This window comes from Meriones unguiculatus, chromosome 16 (assembly GCF_030254825.1).
Source record: "Meriones unguiculatus strain TT.TT164.6M chromosome 16, Bangor_MerUng_6.1, whole genome shotgun sequence".
Taxonomy (NCBI): Eukaryota; Metazoa; Chordata; class Mammalia; order Rodentia; family Muridae; genus Meriones; species Meriones unguiculatus.
This window is the reverse complement of record NC_083363.1, coordinates 59,734,384-59,762,262: the sequence shown is the minus strand read 5'-3', so window position 1 is coordinate 59,762,262 and position 27,879 is coordinate 59,734,384. Positions and strand designations below refer to the sequence as shown.

The 27,879-nt window shown below is 45.1% G+C and overlaps 2 protein-coding genes across 4 annotated transcripts in view; one reads left to right on the top strand and one right to left on the bottom strand.

Moving 5' to 3' along the window:
* The window catches only part of Eif5b (eukaryotic translation initiation factor 5B), a 54,781-nt gene extending 50,589 nt beyond the window's left edge, over positions 1-4,192 (bottom strand). For both annotated transcript variants that reach the window (XM_021636004.2, XM_021636006.2), the window contains exon 1: positions 3,955-4,192. In XM_021636004.2, the coding sequence (XP_021491679.1) occupies positions 3,955-3,989 (35 nt within the window). In that variant the 5' untranslated portion in view covers positions 3,990-4,192. The remainder of the gene's footprint in view (positions 1-3,954) is intronic.
* Positions 4,193-4,997: 805 nt separating this feature from the next.
* On the top strand, positions 4,998-15,950 carry Txndc9 (thioredoxin domain containing 9). Of its 2 annotated transcripts, none has more exons than XM_021636027.2 (5): positions 4,998-5,154; positions 6,493-6,701; positions 8,745-8,863; positions 12,599-12,853; positions 15,628-15,950. In XM_021636027.2, the coding sequence occupies exons 2-5, from the start codon at positions 6,513-6,515 to the stop codon at positions 15,743-15,745; spliced, it is 681 nt and encodes a 226-aa protein (XP_021491702.1). In that variant the 5' UTR covers positions 4,998-5,154; positions 6,493-6,512; the 3' UTR covers positions 15,746-15,950. The 2 variants fall into 2 exon arrangements, with proteins under 2 accessions (XP_021491702.1, XP_021491701.1); XM_021636026.2 differs by lacking the exon at positions 4,998-5,154 and adding an exon at positions 5,280-5,380.
* Positions 15,951-27,879: the final 11,929 nt, after the last annotated feature.

Here is a 27,879-nt window from a genome sequence, read left to right as displayed (position 1 = left end):
GTTTTTGGTTTTTTTTGGTTTTGTTTTTTTTTTTGGTTTGGTTTGGTTATTATGTTGGCCTGGCTATCCTGGAAAAAGCTCTATAGACTAGGCTGGCCTTGAACTCAGAGATCCGCCTGCCTCTGCCTGCTAAGTGTTAGGATTAAAGGTGTGTATCCCAGCCACACTGCGGTTTATAGCTTAAGCAAACAGTGTGACCGAAACTGTATACATTGTTTTGAGCACACTTCATTTTGGCTGTAGCACATTACCTGAAATCAAGGGTAAAGTCTCCTACCTGTGGTGCGCTGCTGCGAAAACTGTAAGTTTTGAAGCTCTAGGGATCTCAGACTTTTCCAATTACAGACGTCCAACTTGAATTTTCAGCTTATCTTGGGGAGCTTTGTGACAATAATGCCCCCAGCCGCAGATCTTCCTGGGGTAAATGCTCAGACAGCTCACATTTCCTCCTTTATTTTTTAATTGTGCAAGCACGCCTGTGTATGTGGGGGGTATATGCAGGTGACTGAAGTACAGCACCCCAGGGGTCAGAGGAGGATCTGCTCCCTGGAGCTGGCGCTAAAGGCTGTGGTCAGCCACCTGTCGCAGTGAATGCAGGCTTCAGAACACGGTGCTCTTCCTAACCACCAAGCCTCCTCCAGCCCACAAATGACACGTTCTCACAGACACCATGCTAAGCTGGCTCTACCTGGCTGAACCAACAGCTGGCACTAAAGCACCATCCAAGGTTAGACACTGTGTATGGTACCCAAAACACCCACAGGGGGGGATCTCTCTGTAGTTACAGAGCAACATCGGTAGTTAAGAGCAAAGAATGGCTTTTTAACACACTGACTCCCAAACACTATTCGCTGACTCCCATGATAGACGATTTCCAGATAAATGGAAGAAATTTCTTTTTCTTTCCCTCTGTATTTGGGAGGGTGCTTTCTAGGAGGCCTTGGAAAGAGGTTGTTTCGATTCCATTAATTAACATAAAGATTCCTGTAAAGTGAAATATCTACAATACTTAGTTAATACCTTTAAACAGATTTGGGGAAAGAAAATGAGGAATAGTGAAGAAACATAATCTGGATCCTTGTTCCCCTTGCATGTAGTCAGAGAGAAAGCAGCCACTGTACTACACAGAAACAGCAGGCTACAATGCACTATAACATCCTCTACCAACATGCGAACCAGATGACGGTAAGGTTATAGGAATCAATGAGAATACTGCCTCATGTTTTGCTTCATCGGTGTATACGGAATCCTACCTTCTGTCTCAGCTCATTTCTTCAGTCAACAATAACAAAAAAGAAACCAAAGAAACTTGCTACACACCTGATGGGAAAGCTCACTTGCAGAATTATAAAAGCCTAAACAGAATTCCAGGATTCTAAAGCACATAAAACAGTCTAAATACCTCCACTACTGATATGACAGAACATACACCATTCATGTACAAATCAGATAGATAAATAAACTAAATTGGAACCCAATGCTGAGTGGCTGCAAAGTTAAAATAAGGATTAAACATAGGGTCCTGGACAAGAACAACCAAGTAATCTATGCTCTTTCTAAGAATTAGAGTGTGCCCACCACCTCCCTATCTTAGTATCTACCAAGCAGCTGCTTACTTCTCACCCACTTCTTCCTGGCAGAGCACGCTGGCTTGACAGAGCCTGGGAAAAAAGGTCGCTAACCCAGGGCCCCGCAGAAAAGAATGTAAAATCACATACATCTCATTTTATAAAAGAATGCTACTCCCAAAATGGGACATTTTCTTTTTAGACTTTCTTCTTAGACTTCATTTCTGTCTTTAAAAATAAATAAAAATACCTTTTAAGATAAGAGTTCCATTTAAATATACAAAAAAAAAAAAAAACAAATGCAAACTCTCACAAAGCTGTGGAACTCCCTTCCCCAATCTAATACCTCATATGAGATATCAGAGTTTTTGAAAGCCAGGCAATTTTAGTCATGAAGGCAAAGCACTGTCTTTTTTAGTACAGGCTGAAAGGCACCCAAGTGAAGAGCTGGTAAAGGCCGATGTGCAACCTGAACTTCACCCTGGGACAGGAGGAAATTAATGCTTGAAACTGCTCAGCTGTAATTTCCCTTCAATGAGCCAAAGTAAAGCAGAGAGAACAGGAGATCAGGTCCACTCTCTGTATACTAACAAATGAGCCCATTGACAACAGCTCTTCACACCACCTGTGGAAATCTCTATACAAACAACCTTTACCACCTACTGACAAGTATTAGCATCTCCCCTCCCAAGGGGTTAAAGAGCCTAGCAAGTAAGTAAACAATGGAAATTAAATAACATAAATACATATTTTTAAATTCAAGCTTGGTCTAATCCTGAACCAAACAAATAAACTGAAGAAAAAAATTCTTAAAACACACACCCACCTAGGAACCCGTTTCTGTAATTCCAGAATTTAAGAGATGAAGGGAAATCTGGAGGTTCAAGGTGGCTCCCTTGGCCACAGAGAGCTGCAGGCCAGACTAAGCCATGTGAGACACTGTTCAATAACTTTAGAAAAGGCTATCAGGGAAAACAGGAAGAAGCTGGATAAGAAACTAGTCCCTATTCCTTAGTAAACTGTGGTTGTGTTCTGTTACATGTCCACAGGCCCCAGCCCAAGTGTTTATCTTTCTGCTGATGAGGTTACAGACGAAAGGCCTCTTAGATTTGTTCAGAGTATCCAACAAGTGGGTAATTTAGAACTGGCCACGTGATAATAACATTTGCAGACGCATAAAGGCGGTGTAAGTCATTAACAGATAATACAGAGAATGATTAATACAGAGTTGATAAAACTCAAATTTTCAGGAAAAAAAAATGTAACTCATGTATCCCAAAATCCTATCAAAGAACTTCTGCTTACCTCTTTCTTTTTCCTGACTTGATTAACAGTAACTTTCTGGCAACTCTGAGAAGCTCCTGCCCCGGTCCTAGAGGGAGCTCGCTTCCCTGCTCTCCAGCTCCCTCTCTGCTCTGTCAATCTTAACGCCAGTACTTAAAGCTGTATTGAAACCTGTTCCTCACAAACTACACGAGAAGCCCAAATTCTATTTTCCAAGCCAGTTTCCGCTCTCCGACAGACGTAAAACCAAGATAAATAGGCTCGTCCTTTACGTCAGCTAGCCAACTGCGAGTTCAACAAACTAAGCATTCCGACGTACAGTTAATAACCTTCACTTCAAAAGCACGTCTGTGTGAGCCACGACGACGGAGGGCCGGCCACGGGCTTGGTTTTGATTCCAGTCTACCTCCAGCGTTTTCAACTCAGCTGAATGGCTACTGCGCAAAGATGAAAAGGAACAGATGGTTGCTGACTCCCAGGAAGTAATCTCAACTGAAAGGGGTAAAAGAACTTAATCGAACGTGACACAGCCATGCTCCCCAAACCTCCGCCTAAGTAACTCGTAAACACACTTCCCTCCCCCGAAAAGGCTCTTGAAGAGGTTAGAAAGCCTGGTTTCTTCCCTCCTCCTTTCCTAAGGGAAGTGCTTAGGAAGCCAAGGAACGAGCGAAAAGACAGGCCGGAAGATGGAAAAGCCAGAACGCATGGAGTCTGGGCAACCGGCACTTTAAATAGCCCCAGAAGTGTTTCCAAGTTGGCATACGGGAGGAGGAGGCGCTGGGCTACCTCTCCGCAACTGCGAGCGACTCCGAAGTTCCCGAGCAGCTCCGGAGGCGTCCTCGGGGCCGGAGGCAGCGAGGGAGCCGCTCCCGGCCGCCCCGCCCGAGCTCACAGGGCCCCGGCTCGCACCCACCCGGGCCGCAGGCCTGGGTGAGCAGCGCCCGAGCCCGGCCCCACGGCGGCCGGACGCCCGCACGACGGCCGGGCGCCCCCGGCCCCAAGCAGCGGACGACAGCCCGAGCCCCGGCCACGGGACGCGCCCCGTCCGAGGCGCCCCGGGCCCCGCGCGGCTGCCGGCGGACCCCCGAGCCCGGCTGCCTACCTGTCTTCGCTCTTGTTTTTCTGTTTCTTCCCCATCGCCTGTCAGCGGCGCTCGTGGGCCCGGCCCCTCGGCTCGCTGTCTCACAGACCCACCGCCCCCCGGCTGACTCCGGTGCCCGCTCGGCTCCGTCGCCCTCGCGCCGCCGCCGCCGCCGCTCGCACCCGGCTCTCCACAGACCCGCGCGCTGGGACAGGGCACATATGGTGTGAGCCCGCACTACGCAAGCGCATCGCCCCGCCGCCTCGGCGTGGGGACGCAGGGCGCGGCTCATCGAGAGCGGCGCCGGCGGATAGAGCGTCTCCAGTTGACCCGCCGGCCAGGTGGGAACCCGAGCGCCCCCTAGCCGCAAGCGACGGCCGCGCAGCGACGCCGGGCGCCTCCCGGGTTCTAGAACCCCAGGGCCGACAATGAGGCGCCCTTCCCGCGGCTGCTGGCGTTCGACGCAGCCCTGGGACCGAACCCCACCCCCCCCGTGCCTTACTTGCAGTGGCCTCAGCTGCAACAAGTTCAGAGCGAACAGCCAAGGAGGAGGACGCTTCCGGAGTTGCAGAGGGACAGACACCGGGAGATAACTCATTAACTATCAGCTCTGTTTATTAAGGGGAAAGGACGCGCGGGTACGGCGAACCGAGCCCCCGATAGGACTCTTCACATAAGCAAGTTCTACAAGTCCGTGTGTTTAAGAAAGTCGGGAAGGCAGACACAGGAGCCGTGAACTTTTTCTCCATCTGCTTTTGGGCTATGTTATTGGTGTTGAGTTGTGAACAAACTGATAAGGCATTCCAAGGTACACTTTAGACACTTAAACGCAAAGGAAGCGAAGCCTCTGTCTCGCTCAAGAGCAAGATCCGGCTCGGTTGAGTGTAGCTTTGCGAGCCCCGACCCGCAGCCTGTGCACAGGAAAAACTACAATTCCCAGCGTCCTCGGCGTCCATGCCTCCCACATTAGCCCGCTAGCAGCGCAGACTCGGAACCCAGTAGTTCCGGGTGGCGGGGGAGAGGCGCACCCGCCCAGGCTTTCGTCATCCGCCACCGCCCCGTCTCACGTTGTATCGCGAGAGCGCTGGAGCCAATGGAAAGGGGGAACTGACAGCTCGTTCCCCGCCCTTATCAGCTGCTGTGAGACTGAAGCCTGCGCGAAGGTGCTCGCTGTTTCTGATGTGCTGTTCCCTCTCTCCGTAGGCTTCACCAGTAGTTCAGGTACGGCAAAGGAGTCAATGCGTTCCGGTGTTGAGCGAAGGGCAGATCACGACTGCACCTCCGGCTGGGGCTGGCGGAGCGGGCGGCGGCTGGGCGGGAGGGCCCTTTCTGTGCGGCTGCAGGCTGCGGCGCATGCGCCCTAGTCGTGGGCGCTCGCTTCCCCCACCCCCCGGAACTCCTCCACCGGTCCATTGAGCTCAGGGAGTGGCGGAGAATCTACCGACAGGTACCTGGGTGTCGGGTAGGAGTTTGCAGGGGAATTAGATAGGTGTCAGCCCCCCATTGAGCTGGCTCGACAAGCAGGAAGTTACAGGGTCCGCTAAGCTATATCCTTGCCCCCAGTCTAAAGGCAGTGACCGCCGCCGTCTAATCCAGCGCTGCTCTTGTTAATCAAAGCCTGTGTTCTTGTGAAGCTCCGAATGTAACGTCCAAAGGTATCCTATGCAAACCCCCGGGATAAGCGCACCCTGTGCCCGGATAACGGCAGATTCTGAGGAGCTTGTCTCCGAGCTACTCATCTGGCCCCGTCTGGAGAGTCACAGTCTTCTATATCTCATCCAGGGGGAGGGGTCGTGGAGATACAGCTTCTTTTCAGTTGCATGGTGTTCTTGAACAGTTGGGGTTTGGAGAGTTGTTTAGGATTTCTGTAAAGATGGTATTACATAGCCCAGGCTAGCCCCTATAGCTCCTTGTGTATTGTGTATTGTATAAGGATGATCCCAAACTCCTGATTCTTACGCTTCTACCCTTGAGAACCCGTTACAGTCATGAGCCACCATGTGCGGGAGGATTGTTTGCAGCTGGGGGTGTCGGGATTGTCTGGCTTGCTTTAATTAAACGAGGAGGCCCGCCCGTTTTTACAGCACCATTCTGTTCCCTGATTTTGAGTCCTGGATTAAGTGTAGAAAGGAGATCGAACACAGTAGGCATGCAGGGCCTCATTTCTCTCTGCTTTTGACCTTATGTCCTGTCTTCTGTTCAGTTTCCTGCGTTAAGTCCTTGAAGTGATGGACTGTAGCCTGGACTTGTAATGCTGTTCTTGTAGGGATAGTTCTGAGGACAAATGGAAATGAAACTCCTTAGGGCAGCGTCTGGGAGGGGGGAAGGAGGCTTTTACAGATGCCGAAAAGCAGGTTAGTACATTTAGGGACTCCCCTGGATCCTGGAACTATGGATGAGCTCTTTGATGGTTTATGTTTTTATTCTAGCTTTGACAAGTGTTAGGGCCTACATGCTGGGTTCTAAGGTCAACATGGCATCTGTTGTGTTAAGGTCTCAGGCCATATTGCAGAGACCCCAAAGTGTGAACTTACTGTTTATTTTTTGTGAACCTCCCAGCACCTGGACCATTTAGGAAAATGGAAGGTAATGGCTCCATCGACATGTTCTCAGAAGTTCTGGAGAACCAGTTCCTGCAGGCTGCTAAGCTAGTGGAGAACCACTTGGACTCTGAAATTCAGAAGCTGGATCAGATCGGTGAAGATGAACTGGAAGTCCTCAAAGAAAAGAGACTGGCAGCACTCAGGAAAGCACAGCAGCAGAAACAAGTAACGTCTTGCGCCTGCTCTGAAACCGCTGTTCATGCTCCAGGCTACACTGTGCTCACTTTCCTCCTCCATGCAGGATGCTCTGACCTCAAGTCCCTGTCACTGCTAGTATTTGCCCAGGAATGAAACAGTAGGGGAGACTTAGGCAAGGTGTTGCGTTTGATTGAGGTGTTGACATGTAAAGGAGAGATTAAACCTTTTCTCCCACACCAGGCTTAGTGTCCACAGGTCATAATTGAAGACGTACCATGGTTCCATGTGAGAAGACATGGGGGGGTGTCTTTTTTGGTCTTCTGAGACAGGGTTTCTTTATGTAATAACACTGGCTGTCCTGGACTCACTCTGTAGACCAGGCTGGCCTCAAACTCAGATCCACCTGCCTCCACCTCCCAAGTGCTGGGATTAAAGGTGCACACCACTGCCCCTGGGGCTTGTGTACATTTTTGCTAGATTGTCTTATGCCTGTCTTTTTTTGGGGGGGCAATGGGGGGCAGGATCTCCTCCTTTAGCTGCCTCCTCCTGCCTCAGAAATGCTGGAATCAAAGGCATGGCCACCACACCCAGTTCTGTCTTGCCAATTTCAGGAATACTCGGTAAGATGGTTGAGTTACAAAAGAGAAAACAAATGCTCAGAAAGGCCCTTAAACCCTAGTTCAGTAAGGTGGAAAGGGCATTGAAAAGACTGCCTGCCTTGTTCCTTTTTTTTTTCCCCTAACCAGCTGCCTGAAAGGGAGAGTGAGCATCTCTTCTAAGTGACGAGTTTTCTGCCGCAGGGAAGATGGAAGGGGTTGGAAGAGTTTCCCAGGCTTGGTTGACAAGGCCCTGCCGTGGCTTTGGAAGCTGAATTAGATGTGAGATTTTCGAGTAGAATGCTGTTCCTTCTGAGGACCATGCTCACTGTTGACTAGTTTAGAAGTCTGCCTGTTTGATACCGTGACCAGAAGCAGATAGGCCCCTAAGCTCCTGGGCTGCAGTAACTGTCCTTCAAAGCTGACGGCTTTATTTCCTGAGATGGATTGTTCTGTTCTCTGTTTAGTTTTTGCTCTTGATAGGACATTATTTCTTATTTTTGAGACTGTATTATAATTACATCATTTCTCCCTACCCTTTCTTCCCTCAAATCCTCATATATATACACCTCTCTCTCTCAAGTTCATTTTCATTAATTTTTACATCCATATATGTATTTATATATATATAGGTATTTCTAAATATAACCTGTTCAGTCCATATAATGTTGCTTGTGCGTACATTTTACCAGTTGGTATGCTCTTCCCTGGAGAACACTGTGTCCCCCACTCTCGGCACTCCTTGGTTGCCTGAAGAACGTTATCTTTAAAGTGGAGAACTGAGCGTGTGTGACTCTGGGAGAGCTGTTGCCTGCTCTGATCCTGGTTCACCCCCTAGCACCACACAAATAAACACAAAAACACTTGTAACAATTTGGACCCAACGATCCTGATTTTAGCAGTTTAAAGAGCTCACACATGAAAGTTAATGGGTGTTTTCATTTTATGTCTCACAAACCTAAATTTTTAGATCCTGATTTTAGCAGTTTAAAGAGCTCACACATGAAAGTTAATGGGTGTTTTCATTTTATGTCTCACAAACCTAAATTTTTATCGTGCATCTTCCAGTGAAGCAAGTAAATTGCTAACACAGGACATTGTCCAACTTCAACCCATGTTGTAAAGGCAGTTGCTCCTGCACACAGAACAGTTTTGCACTGATGGCCACTGGCATCATAGCAAAGTTAACTGCTGAAAGACCTCCTTCTGCTACGGGATAGAATGGATTCCTTACAAAATTATATAGTGGATGCCAGCTCGCTGGCACTCTGGGAGGCAGAGGCAGGTGAATCTCTTGAGTTCCAGGCCAGCCTGGTCTACAAAGCAAGTCCAGGACAGCCAAGGCTACACAGAGAAACCCTGTCTTGAAAAACAACAAACAAACAAACAAAAAAATGTTACAGTGATACTTAAAATGCCATGTATCACTGAAAGACTTATCAGCTGAGTCATATTTCGCTTTTCTTGAACTTAGGAATGGCTTTCTAAAGGACATGGAGAGTACAGAGAAGTCGCCAGCGAGAGAGACTTCTTTCAAGAAGTCAAGGAAAGTGAAAAAGTGGTTTGCCATTTCTACAGAGACACCACATTCAGGTAAAGGTGCTTCTGTGGCCTGCATCTCTGCCATCATGAGACCTTTGCATAGAGATACACTACAGACCTACAACAATTGAGGAAACGAAAAGGAGCAAGTTGTTTCATAATGTTGTAGTCACTTGTGTTTTCAGTAATGTAACTTAAAAGTAACTTAAAAGCCAACAACATGCAGATAAAAACGTCAGCCTTATTGAAAGTCAGTATTTCTATATAAGTGGTTTACTGTTTTTCAACTGTGTTTTTACCATGTTATTCTAAAGACATCCTAAAGTAAATCCCTATAACTCTTACCAAAACAATAATTTGATTGCCTTCTCCATATGCTGTGTTGTCAGGATACTGGGAATTAGAAGCCAGCAGCTTTCACAATTGTTATCTATTCAGTCTTTGTCCTCTTGGTAAGGAGACGGTGACTTGACCAAACCTTTTATCAGGACTGGATAATGTGGTTGGAACTGCCAGGGTTGGCTAGAAGTAATTTCCCTTGAGGCAACCCAATCTGTGGATCTAAGCAATCCCCTAGAGATAGAAGTAGCACACCTCCTCCAGGTTATATTTTTTTTGAAGGGGAGAGATAGAGATGCTACTGTTTTACTTTAGGCAGCTGTTCTACAACTGATCGACAGCCTCAGCCCCAGAGGTTATGTCTTAAAACAGAGGACTCTGTGTGTGTGTGTGTGTGTGTGTGTGTGTGTGTGTGTGTGTATGTGTGTATGTATGTATGTATGTATGTATGTGGGCGCGCACGCCCCTTCAAAATGGATTAGTTGCCAACCTTTAAAAATTGACAATTTAAGAATTAGCCAGTTTTCAGAATTTTTAAAAATTAGAAAAGCTGATGATAATAACTGACCAAGAATCATAATAGAAATTTTCTGGTGCTGGCTTTCTTAGGTCCACATGCAGGGTCACTTGACTCACTCACTTGCCTGGGCCCTGCCTTCTCTCTACTGTAGCTCACCTGGCCCTTATCTTACCACTTCAGTCTTAACACCTTTCAGAGATAATGAAGCAAACACTGAGAAGTAGTAGAAAGGCTGAGGGACATTAAACCTCCCTTTCCTTATTCCATCCTGCTGCAATTATGGTAAGGTGGTCCAGTGACACCAGCAAATAAGGCTGATGCTGTTTCACTTTCTCATGGGTCTTTCTCTCCTAGCCGGTTAATTTTACAGAAGCAGAGCCTTTGCCTTCACTGGCTCTAGAGCAGAAATGCTGGCACATACAGTGGAGGCCAAGTAGACATAAATGGAGGGGAAATGCTGAACAGCTGGAGTGCTCGCCTCCAGGCAGAACTGGGAAACCAAAATTCAAACCATTCCGTAAATTTTGCATACAGCTCTCAAAGTCCCTAGCACATAGTAAGCTGGACACATGCATGAGTGGACACTTTTCTGTTGGACATTAATAGTAGCCCTTTGAAGTCTGAGATATAATTCTCTTTCCTGTATGGAAAGATGATGTGACTCAGCTTCTGTGGTTTTTAGATTTATTTATTCTGCTTTATGTATATAAATAAGTGCTTTGCCAGCATGTATGTCTGCAACATATGTGTGCCTGGTGCCCACAGAGATCAGAAGATGGAATCCGGTCCCCTGGAACTAGGATGGGGAATGCTTGTGAGCCACCATGTGGGTGCTGGCAGCTGAACCTGGGTTCTCTGCAAGAGCAGCCAGCACTCTTAACTGCTGAGCCATCTCTTCAGCCCTGCTTCTGGATTTTTCAGTGTTTTTTGTTTTGTTTTGTTTGTAGATGTTTCATTTGTTACTTGTTTTGTGGAAGTTTTTGTTTGTATGGTCTTTGTGGCAGTGTTTTTGCAGTGTTAGAAACTGAGCCCATAGCTCCGTGCATGCTATTAAAGCAGGACTTTCTTTGGACTGCCAGCTTCACAATGACATGAGGCCTTGTTATAAATTATGAGAGTTTGGCCTTAGCTTGGGCTTGTTCCCAGCTAGCTCTTAAAACTTAAATTAACCCCTTTTAATTCATCTACATTCTGCCTAGTGCCTCCTTACCTCCCACTCTCTTAGTCCGGGCACCTGTTTCTTCCTCCGTGTCTGGCTGGCGAATCTCCCAGGCCTCAGAATTTTTCCCAGAGTTTCTCTCTCTCAGAAGGCCTGCCTTCCCTTCTTGCCTCAGCTATTGGCCATTCACCTGTTTATTAAACCAATCAGAAAGTGTTGGAGGAAATGTTTACAAAGTATGATACAGCCGAAAGGATAGCAGTACTGAAGTCCGGCCTGTTCTCAACTCTGTGCTGGTATAGAACTCAGCACTTGAAAAATACAAAGACAACCTTTGCACCATACACAAAAAGATCACCCCAACATGCCACAATTTTTATGTTATTTGTTTAAGTCAGGGAGGGTCTTGCTGTATAGCTCTGGCTGGCTAGGAATTCATAGAGATTCGTCTATTTCTCCCTCCTGAGTGCTGGAATTAAAGGTATAAACCACCAGCCTAGATTTTTAAATATGGGTTGAACACAAGCATTGTAGATTAAATCTGTAAATTGATCACTTTCCAGATGGAGGATCACCGTTTTGAGGCCAGCCTGGGCTACTTAGTAAGCTCTTACCTCAACAACAAAGTATATTAATTGACAAATGGCATGATCATGGATTTAATTAAAATAGGTTCCTTCTGCAGTTGAAACATGGAGTAGATTTATGTACAGATTTCTTACGTACAGATTTGCTTTAAGCATCATTTAAACCCATTATTCTCTTTTTATTTATCTCTAAAAATCTTGTCTTGTTTCGCTGTGTTGGTTTTTTGAGATAGGGTCTCTGTGTAGTCCTGGATGCCCTAGAACTAACAGAGATCCACCTGCCTCTGCTTCCCGAGCGCTGAGGTTCAAGGCATGCACCACCCACCTGGTCTTATCCCTGAAATCTTATTATTGAACTCCCTAGCAAAAAAGACCCAGCCAGGAGAAAATTAGATGTCACGGTTATGGGAAGCTTACTGAGCACAGACCCTGCTCTAGAGCAACACCAGGTACTCAAGAATCACCTGTGTGCTCCTCCACCCCATAGAATTTGGACTCACCTGTATGTTTTAAAAGTCAACTGTTAGCAGGTCGTAGCGTGTACACCTTTAACCCCAGCTCTCAGGTGCAGAAGCTGGTGGATCTCTTGAGTTCAAGGCCAGCTTGGTCTAGAGTGAGTTCCAGGACAGCCAGTGCTGCAAAGAGGAATTTTGTCTCAAAAAACAAATCAGTAAATAAAAAAGTCAGCTATAATGAACACTTGAGCTTAAAACCGCTGATCCAAAAAGATTGGCAGTCTGTTTCAGAAACACTATCAGCTTGGTTTCTTTAAAATAGATTTTAGTTTAAAGAAAATGTGACTTCCTCTTCAGTAGAAGGTTTAATAAAAATGACTACAGAGCTAAAAGTGCAGTTTATTGGGTTCAGTCGCTAACACTAGGGCGTTGGAAGAGGTGGAGTCCCTATAACATTGCCCATTTCTTTAGAACCACACTTGCCATGTTTAACTGGCGAGCTTCAGAGTTACGGGATTCTCGGAGCTCCTGGTGACTCCAGTTCGTAATCCTAAATTGCAAGTGTGACACCAGCTGTATTATTGCCTCTTATGAGTTCTGTCGGCTTCAGTTATGTTATTTTTTTTGGTTTTTCTCATAAACTCATGGATGCAAACAAAAAAACTGTAAAATGAGACACACTGTGATGCTTCCTTTAGCCTTTACTTTTCTGCTCTTAACCTACAGGTGTAAAATACTAGACAGACATTTAGCGATTCTGTCCAAAAAACATCTTGAAACCAAATTTTTGAAGCTGAATGTGGAAAAGGCACCATTCCTCTGTGAGAGACTGCGGATCAAGGTCCTCCCCACGCTAGCACTCTTGAGAGATGGCAAGACACAAGATTATGTCGTTGGATTCACCGACCTAGGAAATACAGATGACTTCACTACAGAAACTTTAGAATGGAGACTTGGTTGTTCTGATGTTATCAATTACAGGTACCTTTAGCAAAAATAGACTTATTTGCAACCATTCCTGGTTGGTAGTTCTAGATATTCTTGCTTGTGTTTGCACCATTTATTTTGTTTGTTTGTTTGTTTGTTTGTTTTCAAGACAGGGTTTCTCTGTGAGGTTCTGTCCTGGAACGCGCTCTCTAGACCAGGCTGTTCTTGAACTCAGAGATCCCTCTGCCCCTGCTTCCTAAGTGCTGGGATTGAAAGACTGTACTACCATGTCTGTTCATTAGCGTTTATTTTATAAAAATAAGACCTGCTGGCTAAGATATGAACAGCTTAGGGAAAGCTCATTTCTTAAGGCATACAACAGTGGCCTGACAGCAAAACCAAACTTAGAGGGAAAGATGAGGCTTAGAGGCAGCCTAGAGTTTTCAGTGGAAGAAATGTTGCTAAGCTGCGCAGTGGCACACGCCTTTAATGCCAGCACTCAGACAGGGGCAGGTGGATCTATGTGAGTTCGAGGTCAGCCTGGTCTACAAAGCCACAGCTACACAGAGAAACTTTGTCTAAAAAAAAAAAGAAAGGAAGAAAGAAAAAGAAATGTTGCTGAAACTAATTTTGGAAGTCCAAAGTGACATTTCAGAATAGATTTCCTTTGGAAGAGGGAAGGGGTTTTGCTTTGTTTTGTTTTGGCTTGTTTGCTTGTTTTTTAATGTTGTAGAGATTGAACCCAAAGCTCACACATGGTTGGCAAGTCCTCTGTCCTTAAGCCGTACCCTAAGCTTTACACCCCCAATTTATGACTGACAAGTAATTTTTGTGCTGAAATTAAAATTTCAAACACACTGCTACAGAGGGCATCCCACTTTTGTAATGGAGTGTTTGCAGTGCTGAGTTAGCCCAGGGCCTTCACACCACCTCACACCACAGTGTTCTGCAGCCCCAAAAGCCATGCTAAAACAGTGGGTGTTTACTGTAGACACTTATAAGTCACATGCACGGTCTGTCTTGGAAAACAGTCTGAAATCCAGCTTCCATTTTTTTGTACATGACTTTTTCCCCTTCAGATTGAGAGCTACCACCTGTGCTCTGTGCCTATTCTTGCTTAAATGAGAAAGGGAAGGAAAAGAAAGACAAAAAAAAATGTGCCTTTCAAATAGAAAAATCGCACCTTTTTTTCTCTTCCCTCTCTTCTCTGAGTCTCTACTAAACATAGATGAATCATTCTGAACTATAGAAATCAATTTCTTTATTGTTTATATTAATATGAATTAACATTTATTCAACAAAATGTTACATTTTGAAATTACTTCAGACTTGTTTGTGTTTTGTTTTTTGAGACAGGGTCTCCCTCTACATCCAGTAGTGTTAATTCTCTTGCTTCAGCCTCCAAATGCTGTGGTTATAGGTGGGATCCACCATGCCCAGCAAAATTTGAATTCAAATTTTGATTAAGTTGCAAACCAGCAAAAGTAATTCTTGCATAGTCTTTATCATATTGACATATTTTAAGCATATGTGCCAGATACATAACCTGTACATTTTTTTCAGAAGCATTTGCATGTATTCCTTCCTTTCTGAATATGTGTTTCCTAACAATAAGGACGTTTTATTGCGTGCCCCCGAGTGCAGTTAGTAAAACAGCAGTGACATATTTTATAGAGGCTGTTGAAATGTGCCACCAGCCTTCTGTTGTTCTCCATGTCTTAAAAATGTGTCCATTTAGTTACTGTGTTTAGCTTCTGTGACAGTTTCTAATTTTCAAGACTGGCAGTTTTGAAAAGCATAAGCTAGTCAATTTCTCAGGTGTTTCCAGTTTGAGTTGGTGCATTTCTCAGCGTCACGCTCGGGTCTTGTGTCAAGGCTAGTTGCTCCACGTAGAAGTCAACCTGTCATTCTTAGTGCTGATGTCATCAGATGGCTTGTTTCTGGTTAGTGCTAAGGCACTAGGTTGAACACTGCTCTGTTGTGCCCTGTGGTAATTTGATGAGAAACTTTTGCATTGTTTGCATGTACTTACTTGTCCATCTTGTGATTGGTCTGGGCTGGGAATGATTTTACTCTGTTATGGTCTATAAGATTTCATCATCCTCTGAACCCTCCCTTTATGACCCTGACAGGTGCCTGGGGAAGCTTGTCCTGCACTCTCTCTAGAATTAGCTCTGCGTCTAAGAAATTGTGCTTGCTTTCTCCCTTTTTTTCATTTATTGTTTAGTTTAGTTGCTGTTTGTTTAGGATAGGCTCTCACTGTAACCCATATGGTCCTCAAATTCACGGTCCTTCTTCAGTCTCCTGGCACCTGGGATTATAGGCATGTGCTCACCATACCTGCCTGGCAAGTGATGTTCCAAACCAATATCCTAGAGGTCAGGAAAGCTCCCTAGACACATACACAAACTGTCTCATATCACTTATTTCTCTAGCATCATTGTTTTATACCAGTCCCAGGCAGATGATAGTGCATTCGGTGAGTTCTGCTAATTTGTGTAGAAATGTGAACTTGCTTGGGTGCTGCACAAGCAGAGCCACAGCAGGACCTCAGGAGCACAGTAGTGCTACCTGTCATTCATGTGAGCTCAGCACAGGCATCCCAGACATTCTGTGCCCCAGTGTGCAGAGGGCCAAGGGGGTCCCATCTCCATCACCCTAAATGACATTTATAATAACGACCATCATCAAACTTCCATGTTGATGTAACACAGTTAGAGAAGGGGTGAAACTATTAACCATTGGTATTAATGCTTTTTACAGTCTAACATCCTGAGTATATTAAATCATAAATAATGAAATGCTCTTAAACTTTGTTTCACTTTTAGTGGAAATTTAATGGAGCCACCATTTCAGAGCCAAAAGAAATTCGGAACAAACTTCACAAAGCTGGAAAAGAAAACTATCCGAGGAAAGAAATATGATTCTGATTCTGACGACGATTAGAGCGTGCCGCGCTCTGTAAACCATCTGTGTCTGTTTACCTCAGAGTTAAGTGTGTTTTCTAAATTCTCCTGATTTCGGCCCCCTGGCCGTCTGATGCTCGTTGCCCAGTGTGTACCCTGTCTCACCCTGTGAAGGACAGCCTCACTATTTTGTTTGTGCTCATCACGTGTAACTTGAGAGTAACATATTTTAAATTTCCTGGAAAGGGTCTGGATTCTCTATTTTTCTGATTGATTTTATCATAAGGTCACACTTGTGTTTTTAATCTATTGTGTTAGAAATAGAAATTCAGCCAATTCTGTAGGACTTGCCGAGTGCTGTCCATACAGCAGGTTGGGTCACATTCACCAGTGTCCCTCATGCACTTGAAGCAAATCCTCACTTCAGATACGGAGGGCGTTTCAGGAACTATTAAACTGGCCCGTGTGTTCCAGGCACAGCTTGTCGACCCTGCTAGCAGCAGGAATCTCAGGATGTGCACACATTGCCTTATTTAAAGGATTCTCATTGCTCACGTGCTGAGACATGCGTTAAAAAGCAATTAAACATTTTTTAAGTGGCAGCAGAAGGAAACCACTGGCTGCTCAGTAAAACCATTTTAGTGTAAGTGAAAACTTCTGAAAAGTGTACGTCTGAAAGCTATGGCACTTGGTAAGTGCATACAGCAAACAAAAACATTTTCAACAAAGTCCTGAGGTGAGGGCGTAGCTCGATGGTAGATCGTGTGCATGAACAGATTCTTAGGTTTTGTGCCCAGAGAGGAGAAAGCCTTGGTCGAGTGAGTACAGCAATAGCTAGCGATACAGCACAGTGTAGAAAGGCGCTTGCCACGAACTTGAGGGCCTGAGTGTAAACTCCAGGACTCACATGGGGGAAAGTGAAACGATTCACCGGAAATACAAATGAGTTAAACTAACAGTGACTTGGGGCTTGAAAACATCTAAAACAGGGAAGAAGGGGAAGTGTAGAACAGAGGGGCTGGGGAGAGCTCTCAGCAGGTGAGAACGCTGGCGTTCGAGTCCTAACATCCACAGGCTGATTCACAGCCACCCACCAGCTCCAGTTCCGGGGGCTCGGATGCCACCTCCTGACCCCCAAGGGCACCAGGCTCACACGTGCATGTACATACATGCAGATGAAACATGCATAGGTAAAGTGAGGTGAGCTCTGTACCAATAAATTTATAAAAATGGACAAATTCCTGGTAAGACCAACTGCAGAAGCACCTAAGAAATAAAAAGTTTAAGCAGGGGTCTGGAGAGGTGCTTGGGGGTTAAGAGCAGAGGACCCAAGTTCAGCTCCTTGCATGCCTGTCAGCTGGTAGCTCACAGCGCCTGTAACTTAAGCTCCAGGGGCTCTGGTGCTTTCTTCTGGCCTCGGCAGGCACTTGCACATGAGTGCAAACATAGACGCATAGAAGCGCATGTATACAGGAATAGTCCCCTGTGCTCTGTGCAAAGGTTGTCTTTGTGCTCAGATGCTGATCTCTGCGGGCAGAGTTGAGACGAGGCCAGATTTGGGTATTTCATGATGCGTCACCTGTCTGAGTGTTCTGTGAGCGTCTTCTCCATCACCTTCTGGCTGGTTTTAGTAAAGAGCTGAATAGCCTGTAGCGGGAAGGGCAGGATAGGTGGGGCTTCTGGGCAGAGATGAGAATTCTGGGAAAGAGTCAGGGGGTCAGTGGATTTGCCAGCCAGACTCAGAGGAGGAAACTGATGCTGGGACAACGGAGAGGTAACGAGCCACATGGCAGAACTTAGATTAGTATAAATGGGTTAATTTAAGTTATATGAGCTAGTTGGGAACAAGCTAAGGCCAAGCTTTCATATATAAATAATAAAGTTTCCGTGTAATTACTTGGGCAGCTTTCGTGTCGAGACAGTCTGGCAATAATACATAAAGGAAAATCTTTTTTTTTTTTTTTTCTCATTTATTTTACTCACTTTACATCCTTGTATCCCCTTCCCTCCTCCCTTCCCAGTCCTGCCCCCTCTCCCTGCCCCCTCCCCAGGAAATCTTTTTTTTAATCAGTGCACTTCATCCTCTAGCTACACTGAGAAGCAGGTGGGAACAACTACCCTGACAAAGCTGACCTAAAGCAAAGTCGGGCGAAAAAGTTCACAGAAGACTCCAGGTTAGATGGTAAAATCCAAAGCTGCCTTCGATTCAGCAGACAAGAGTGAGACTAAGGAAAGCAGGGTGTATTCTAAAGAGAGATGGGAAATGATTTCCAAATCCACAAAGGGAATATGAAGGCATGCAGAAACAGTCTAGTGATATGCAGAAAGGCCAAGCCAAGCACGTGGGTGACGCAGTGGTGAGGCCTTACGTCAGATAAGCGGGCAGGCCTGCATTTGCAGAAGCCTACGACTCTCAGACCCTGTTGTGGGCTTTGAAGAGACTGATCCCTCCAGCAGGTGAGTCTGCAGTAGAGAGATGTCCCATTTGTGTTGCTGTGCGGTCCACATTGGGAGGACACCAAGCTACGCTGGGAGCCTGAGAGTGGAGAACCAGCACACAGCAGTGAGCCCAAGTTTAGTCAGCCATGACTCGACGACAGGCAACCTGGGGTGATTGTGGAGAGTGGGAGGGCTACATGCTGACAACTAACAATGCAAGAGACAGAAGCTAAGGCACTGCAGTGCACAGGAAGAAAAGCCCTGCCCTGGTTGTTGGTCACATCAACAGAGAACAGATGTGGAGCCTTGCCACGGAGGCCAGCAGGTGCACCAGCCACTGACCCTGTCCAGCTCACAGAACTGCTGCAGAGCCTGCAGCCCCCAAAGCTGCTTCCATCCTTCCAGCCAGACGAGCAAAAGTCCAGAGAGACTGTGGCGTCTTGTTGCTCTCACACTCCCTTGGGAGGCCTCACCATAGCCAGGATATCAGCCATGTCTGAGGATAGTATCCAGGAATGGAAGCACTGAGAGACTGTCCCGCCCAGTGGCTGCAGCACCTAAGTGTGGCCAGTAGAGGGCCCTTCCACACAGGGAAGGGATGCTGCTGAAGGTCCTGTGGACACCCAATGCTTGCCCAACAGGGTTGAACCGTAGGAGAACCCTGGGGTTCCACAGCCCTCACCCCAACACGTGCTCGTCAGGCTCCAGTTCTCGGGCCCTAAAACTCTCCTGACTCGTCATCCTTTCTTTGACTTCCTGGCCTGGCCTTATATTTACATTTTGCCCAACTCAACAATCCTTTTTACTTTATCCTAGGTTTTGTTTTGTTTTGTTTTGTTGTTAGCTCATCATAGAATCATGTTTTTTTTTCTTTTTTATCTTTTTTATATTTAATTACAGTTTATTCACTTTGTATCCCAGCCGTAGCCCCCTCCCTCATTCCTTCCCAACCCCACCCTCCCTCTTATCCTACCACGTCCCTCCCCAAGTCCACTGATAGGGGAGGTCCTCCTCCCCTTCCATCTGACCCTGGCTTATCAGGTCTCATCAGGACTGGCTGCAATGTACTCCTCTGTGACCTGGCAAGGTTGCTCTCCCCACCTCAGGGGGAGGTGTTCAAAGAGCCAGCCCCTGCGTTCATGTTAGAGATGGTACCTGTTCCTATTATTGGGGAACCCTCTTGGACACTGAGCTGCCATGGGCTACTTCTGTGCAGGAGTTCTAAGTTAGCTCCATGCATGGTCCTTGTTTGGTGAACTCCCTCTCAACATTTAGCTAATTTTGTTTTTTACTTCATCATAATTGGAAAACTTGGTATTTTTATTAATGATTTTTTTTTGTATTTTTACCTTCCACAACATTTCTCTCTATTTCTCCTCTTCTGCTTTTCATGCATTTAATCTTACTTAACCTGTTTTCCTACCTCCCCTGCCTTCTTTCATCTCCTTCATCTGCTCTTACTCCATTTACCCTAAATAATTTAACCTAATGGCATTCTATATTACCTGTTGCCACTCTGTGTTTAATGGACACATGCAATACATTAGTGAACTCTAATCTCGTTTAGGTGTATCTGTAATTGGTTCTGTTGCTGTTATAGTAGTTTGCTTTCTCCACACTGGGTGGTACTAGGGATTGAGCCCCAAGGGTGGGTTGCTTTCTAAGGTAAAACCAGAAGAGGGAACCAAACCAAAGATGTGCCAGTTTTACCACAGAAGCACCAGAAGTATGAAAAAGCAAAGCAACATGATTACCACCAGAACTGTAACTTTGTGTTATTTTGAAAAAGTGAAAGATTTATACCATCTGAAAGGGAACTAGAGTAGTATGTTAACGGTTTTTGCACTGCTGAGTCTGTGTGTGTATAAACTTGCCACAGCACACATGTAGAGATCAGAGCTCCTTCCACTTTGAATACTGTGGGTTGAACTCCGGTCATCAGCATTGGCCCAGTGGATAAAGGTACTTGCTGCTAGGCCTGACAAGCCGAGTTTGATCCCCAGAACTCATGTAAATGTCAGGCACAGCAACACTGGATCAGGAGTCCCAATGAACCTGGAGAGTGAGAGGCAGAGCGGGGATTCGTCCAGAGCTTGTGGCCCGGCTAGCCTGTGCACACTGGTGAGAAACCTTCCTCAAACAAGGCGGAAAGGGAAGGGTCAAAACCCAAAGCTCGTTTTCCTCTGACCTCCACACAAGCAGGCATGTGCAGCCACATCTGCACACAAGAACATACACACACAAAGATCCCTTAACCCTCAAGGCCAAGGGAGGGGAGGGGGAAAGTGGGTAAGGGCACAACAATAAAAGAAACTGTAGGTCAGTTTCCTTGATTGATTCCTTGAACATAGAAAAATCCTCCATACAATATGTGCAAAATCATGTTCAAGAGCATATTAAGATCGAATACCATGACTGTTGGTTTCGACACAGAGATGAGAAGTTGTTTAAACAAAAAAAAAAAAAAAAAATCAGTGTTATACCTCATGGGCCCGAAGAGATGGCTCAGTGGTTAAGAGTGGCTAAATGCTTACAGCTCTTACAGAGGCCTCCGCCCCAGCTCTCAGGACCCACGTCAGGGAGCTCACAGCAACCACCTAGGACTCTACTACCAGGGGATGTGGCGCCATCTAGAACTCCAAGGGCACTTGTACGCATGCAGTGCGCATAAATGCACACGGCCTCACACAAGTGATGAAAAATGAAGAACTGCTACCCCACCCGTAAACAGACTTAGACACCAAATCATGTAAAATGAAGAACCGCTACCCCACCCGTAAACAGACTTAGACACCAAATCATGTAAAATGAAGAATCGCTACCCCACCCGTAAACAGACTTAGACACAAAATCATGTAATCGTCTCCGCAAATTCAGGAAAGGCCTTTGACAAAGTTCAGCATCCCTGATAAACACTCCAAAGAAGCTAGGAACCGAGGAAACGTAAAAGTGACGTGTGACAAACATAGCCAGCAATACACTAAAAAGGGGGAAAATGAAGCATTGTAGCTAAAGCAATAAGACAAGGGAAAGAAAAGGGAGACATAGAAAAGGAAGGAGTTGACTGAAGACAGGATATGGATCTGATGCTGAAGAGACCGTGAAACTCTTAGAACTAAGTAAAAAGGAATAAAACCAAATATGAACCAAGCAACTCTTTGGTCAGATGAAAACATGCTGAGAATGAAATCAGTGTAAAAACTATTCTTAAAACCTTCCCCAAAGAGATAGGAGAAAAATAAACCAAGGTGGTAAAAGGTCTCTACAACAAAACATTAAGACACTGGAAAAGGGCATGAAGATCTGAACAGATGGAAGACTCTCGTGCTCACGGATTGGCAGAATTAATATTGCAAAAAAGTGATATTATTAGAGCAGTTTATAGAATCAACAATCCACATCAAGACTATAATTGTGTTCTTACAAAGGAAAAAAATGTAACACATGAAAACACAAAAGGCCCCAAACATCCAAAGCAATTCGAAGCAGAAAGACATCACTATGCTGATTTAAGTGATGCTGCAGAGGTGCCGTGATTAACACAGCATGGACTAGCACAAAAACCAATGTAGACCAGTAGAATAGAATGTAAGGCCCAGAAGTAAAAACAGTGGCAAAAGTAAACATTGGGAAAGACTCTAACAGATGGTGCAGGAAAACCATACCTGTAGAAGAACGACTAGATTCCTATCTTCCACTATTCACAAAATCAATTCAAAATTAATTAAAGACGTTAAGATAAAACCTGAAGCTGAAAACACTATAGGGAAAGAAATTAGGGAAACACTTCAAGCTGTAGGTATTGTCATAGATTCTCTAGAAAAGACACATAGGAAATAATCTCAGACACAGAGAAATGAGATTAGAAGAAATTAGTTTCTGCACAGCAAAGAAAATGATTGTTTCAAGAAAGAAGAGGCAGCCTACAGAATGAGAACATAGTTGCCAGCTCAGCTACGTCACTTAAGGGATATGCAGAGTACATAACCACAAAAAGACAAAAAAATAAAAAATAAATAAATCATCCAAGCAGAAAGCCAGCTCATGACCTGAACCGATAATTCTTATAAGGATACATACAAATGGCCACACAATTTTTTTTTAATCTTCAACTTATTTATCAGAAAATGCACACTAAAACTAGTTAAAGATATTGCTTCATCTTAGTCAAAATGGCCGTCATTAAGAATTGTTTTTAAGGGTAGAGGAATTTTTGATAGTCACCTGTGCAAACATTAAAATAGCAATCATTTGATTTTAAATCATCAACATGTTCAAAACGCTGGTGAAATTTATTGAAATTAAAGTGTGGATAATAAAAACTGATTAGAACCCACATCTGTGTATAAAGCCCATATTTGTAACTGTTGCCACACTGTTGAATATGCTGCAGAGATTACGGTTATTTCTAAGCTGTTGCTTTCCCTGCCATTTTCCAACCAGCCAAGACTATGCTAAGATAAGGGGTCATTTGGTTTGTACTAGATAGAGTGTCAACAATGAAGCCATATGTTCATGTCTGAGTTTAAAACAATTTCAGACGATCGCTTACTGTTTTGCTTTACTTTGAAGAACAAACTTACTCCAGTTATACCACCAATAAAGTTTTTTATTAAATTTTTATTATTTTTATATTAATTACAGTTTATTTCCTTTGTATCCCAGCTGTAGCTCACTCCCTCATTCCCTCCCAATCCCACCCTCCCTCCCTCGTCTCCCTCCTGCCCCTCTCTAAGTCCTCTGATAGGGAAGGACCTCCTCCCCTTCCATATGATCCTAGCTTATTAGGTCTCTTCAGGACTGGCTGCAATGTCCTCCTCTGTGGCCTAGGAAGGCTGCTTATCCATTGAGAGGTGGAGGGGAGGTCAAAGAGTAGGCCATTGAGTTCATGTCAGAAACAATCCCTGTTCCCCTAACTAGGGAACCCACTTGGATACTGAGCTGCAATGGGCTACATCTGAGCAGGGGTTCTAAGTTATCTCTATTCATGGTCCTTGGTTGGAGAAACAGACTCAGAAAAGACCCCTGGGCCCAGATAATTTGGTCCTTGTGGAGTTCCTGCCCTCTCCAGGTCATATTAACTCCCCCTTATGAAAACTCTTTCATATGAAAATATTATTTTCTGCACTCTGTCCAAGGTTTGGTTATGAGTCTCAGTATCTACTTTGATACACTGCTAGGTAGAGTCTTTCAGGGGCCCTCTGTGGTAGGCTCCTGTCCTGTTCCCTGTTTTCTCCTATTTCCAATGTCCATCCCATTTGTCTTTCTAAGTGAAAATTACCCCGGGTCCTCTTTCTTGCTTATCTTCCTTAGGTGTACAGATTTTAGTATGTTTATTCTCTCTTATAGGGTCTAGTATCCACTTGTGAGTATATATACCATGTGTATATACTTCTGCTTCTGGGATACCTCAATAAAGTTTTATTTGGGGTTATAAAAATTGTTTTTATTTTAAAAATTAAGATTAGCACCAGGCTTGGTGGCACATGCCTTTAATCCCAGCAGAGGCAGGTGGATCTCTGAGTTCAAGACCAGCCTGGTCTACAAAGAGTCTAGGACAGCCAAGGTTATGCAGAGAAACCCTGTCTCAAAAATATATATATTAAATATAGCAGAAGAGGTTGATACAATAGAAAGAAATTAAAGGACTCTTATAAAAAGAAAAAAATAAGTATTAAATATAGGGCCAAGGAAAAAAGATCATTATAAACATTACATGAATCATCAAATACGAAAACCGAAGTAGAACAAATACCAAAATGGTAATTCAATGAATTTTTTGCTGAGATACGCTTAAAGTTTCATAGCAGAAAGGCATCCCTGTGTATGTAGTGAAACTGAGCCACTGGAAAAGCCAAACGGTATCCTGAGTGAGGTAACCCAGACCCGAGAAACATGCATTGTGTATACTCACCTATAAGCTGACATTAGCTGTACAGCACAGGAGAACCACACTACAATCCACAGGCCCAAAGAAGTTGAGTAACAAGGAAGACCCTAGGGAGGATGCTTAATTCTCATGAAGAAGGGAAAAAAGAACAGACATCAGATGTGGCTGAAGAGAGGGGCCAGGACAGGAGACTTCCACAGATGTCCTCTGGAAAACTCCACCCAGCAGAAGACCGAAGCAGATGCTCACAACCAAACTTCGGGCAGAGCGAAGGGAGTCTTGTGGAAGAAAGGGGGAATAGAAGGAGCCAGAGAGAACAAGAGCTCCACAAGGAGGTCAGCAAAGCTGGGCCCAGGGGACCTGCAGACACCGAGGCAGCATCCAAGGACCGTGCATGGAGACCCAGGCCACCTGCTCAGGTGTAGCTCATAGACAGCTAGTCTCCATGTGAGTTTCCTAGTAAGGGGAGCAGGGGCTGTCTCTGACATGAACTCTGTTGCCTGTTCTTTGGTCACTTCCCTGGGTGGCCAGGGCAGCCTTGCCAGGCCACAGAGGAAGAGGATGCAGGTGGTCCTGATGAGACTTGATAGGCTGGGGTCAGATGGTGGGGGAGGAGGGCCCCCCTTCTGAAGACTAGGGGACAGGGATAGGGGGAAAGGAGAGAGGGTGGGACTGGGAGGAGATGAGGGAGGGGGCTATGATTGGGATGTAGAATGAATTTTAAAAGGCGGGGGTGGGGTGGAGAAAAGCCAAACTTAGAAGTATTCTTTCAAATCTAGAAAGAAAGAAAGAAAGAAAGAAAGAAAGAAAGAAAGAAAGAAAGAAAGAAAGAAAGAAAGAAAGAAAGAAGGAAGGAAGGAAGGAAGGAAGGAAGGAAGGAAGGAAGGAAGGAAGGAAGGAAAGAAAGGAAAGAAAGGAAAGAAAGAAAGGAAAGAAAGAAAGGAAGAAAGAAAGAAAGAAAGGAAGAAAAAAAAGAAGAGAGTAAAAAGAGGGGAAGTAGGTTTTGAAGTGTCAGATTATTTTAAGGGGAAGAAATTGCATTGGCGTGGAAATTTTATACACCACACACTATTCCAAAAGACAGTAGCATGCTATACATAATATACGGAAGTCATTATGAATCCATGATTTACTATTCAGACAAATGACCTTCATGCCAAAACCCTAGAGCTGGGAGTGTGGTCCACCGCAGAGCGCGTATATGAGGCGCCGGGATCAGTCCCCAGCACTGCCCTTCGCTCCCACACAAGCACTTAAGAGCTGAATGCGCAAGGCTTTTGTATGCTTGTGTTACTGTTTTTTTAAGGACATGGACGCTTGCACCTCAGACGACCCTTCAACTCGTAGTGTAGTCAACCTTGCAATGTTTGTCCTCATGTCCTAGTGCTGGGGTTACAGGTGGGCACTGCTATCTCTGGGTCAAATGTATCATATTAGGAGATATTTTTAATAATCTACTTAATAGTAAGTTCAGATAGCCAGGACATGACTAGGAAAATATCAATATAATGGAGTCAGTTAATATATTCACATATGAGACTAAGATTGATGGTCCTGACCAGAAAAGGCAGATGTGATGACCCATTCCCAAGTCCCCTGAAATACTGACAATTCAAATAAAATTGCCAAAATCAATATTGTCATACCAACCCAACTGTCCACCAACAGATGGATAAACAACTTGTGATGTTTAACAGGCTGTTACTGAACCAATTTTTAAAAATGAAATGCAATTCATGCTCTGTGCTGGTTAGATTCTTATCACCTTAATACACAGTGGAATGATCTGAGAAGGAGGAGCCTTGATTGAGAAAAATGCCTCCATCAGATTGGTCTATATGGAAATTTGTGGGGCGTTTTCTCCGTTCACGATGGACATCTGAGGGCCTAGTGCATTGTTGACAGCACCATTGTTGACAGGACCCGGGGGTTCCTGGGCTATGTAAGAAAGCAGGCTGAGTGAGTTGTGGATAGTCAGGAAGCAGCACCCCTTCATGGTGCTTACTTCAGTTCCTGCCTCCATGCTTCTTCCTTAAGTTCCCGCCCTGACTTGCCTTCGTGACAGACTGTACACTGCATGACGAATAAACTAAACCCTCTCATTAGCAAACTGGTTTTGGCCATGGTGTTTACCAGAGCAACAGAAAGCAGACTAAGATGAGCTATAACCCAGTGAACCCCAAAGCCACCATTCTATGGGAAAGTAGACAGACATAGATTACACTCAGTAGGATCTACAGAGACTATCAGAAGAGAGATTTACAGAGAAACGGGAGCAGCAGAGGCAGTGCAGAGGGCTGGGAAGAGCAGGTTGGGGCTACGGGTTTCCTCTTCGGAGTGAAGAAAATGTCATGGAAGTGGGTAAGGCTGCTGCTTGCGCTACACTGAGAGAGTACTCAGTGCTACGGAACTGTCCCTTGAAAACAGTTTCACGCCGTGAGAACCTCGGTTTGAAAAAAAGAAGGAAAACTAGTTAGAAAGATGTTGAGTTCTTGCTGTTGGGACCTGGCCACCAAGCTGCACAGCCCTATGCATTGCAGAGATGAAGCAGCTCCATGCAGAAGCCCCTGTGGACAGTAACCAACTTGGCCACCTACTTTGGCTTACCTGCAACCTGTCAGAGGTATGAGTTTTGAGAGATTTCAGAAGTGGATTCTTCAGTCTGGTGAAAATGCCTGAGCCAACAACTTATTAATCAAAAGCAGCCACTGACAGCCAGGGCTGGGCAGAAGAGAGGTAGGTTCCTGGGTTTGGGGACTCAAGACGAGCAGGAGGAGAAGGAAGAGGAGGACAGGTATGGAGAGGAGACAGGGTAACCCGGAGCACGTGGCCCAGAGCAGCTTGCTCTGCAGGCTGGCCTGAGAGAGAAGCAGCTCACAAGGAACATGTGCAAGTATTTGGGATTTTGGATGGGAAGCTGACAAGAAAGCTTAGAGAAAGCAAGAGATCTGCCCAGCTCTAGCGCTTTAAGGCTTACTACAAACCTAACAGATCTCTGTGTCTTTCATTTGGGAAAGAACTGGTTTATGATAATAAACCATAATAATTCCCTGTATTAATCTACACAGAATAATTCATTCATTTTACACTGTCGCTTGTGAACTGAATCACAAGGCTCATTCACCACCTGTTGTAAGGCGAAGCTTCTCCACTATGGACCTCTTTTGTTTATTTAAAAACTGCTATGTCAGTTTAATTAACTGTCAGAAATATGCCCACTGCCTGGGCCTTCTACCTCTCCAGGCCTGGGTGGTTAGTCAGGCTGACAGCACCATGAAGTCAAACATTTAAAGGAGGAGTTTGAGTTTCTTTCCTGGATCTCTGTTATGGCACTGTCTTCACTTTGAGTTAGTAAAAATGTGGTGCTACCCAAAGATCCAAACCTCACAGAGCCCCAGCTCCCACAGGAGAACTTTTTCCACTCCCTCCACTTACGTCACTGCAAAGGCTCAAGGCACATTCTCTGTCCGCTATAGCCTGTCTGTACACGCCTGTGCCCACTCTGTTCTCAGGAAACTCTTGTGTAACAGGCTTTCTCATAAATTTTCTGCCAGTGATATCAACGTCTACAATCTACCTATTCATCCAGAGTGGGGCTCCATCTGTTTCTGCAGAGGGATCACAGCCTAATTAGCCAGGTGGACAGGATGGTCTGGAGCGTAAGCATGCTCCGTGGACAGCTTTTGTCTGATCGATGCTCCTTGCAGTATGAATTTCTGCCTGGAGTGCGGACGTTTCCACAGATTACTGTGAACTGGGCTGCACAGGGTGGACCTGATCATTCCCATTCTTTCTGCCTCGAGCTTCACAAAGCTAACCTGGGAGCTTGGGGCATCAGAAGAGAG

Coding starts and splice junctions, on each gene's coding strand:
- Txndc9 (XM_021636027.2), top strand. CDS start 6,513: ATGGAAGGTAATGGCTCCATCGACATGTTCTCAGAAGTTCTGGAGAAC. Junction 6,702..8,744: donor AAGCACAGCAGCAGAAACAA/GTAACGTCTTGC, acceptor TCTTGAACTTAG/GAATGGCTTTCTAAAGGACA. Junction 12,854..15,627: donor TCTGATGTTATCAATTACAG/GTACCTTTAGCA, acceptor TTTCACTTTTAG/TGGAAATTTAATGGAGCCAC.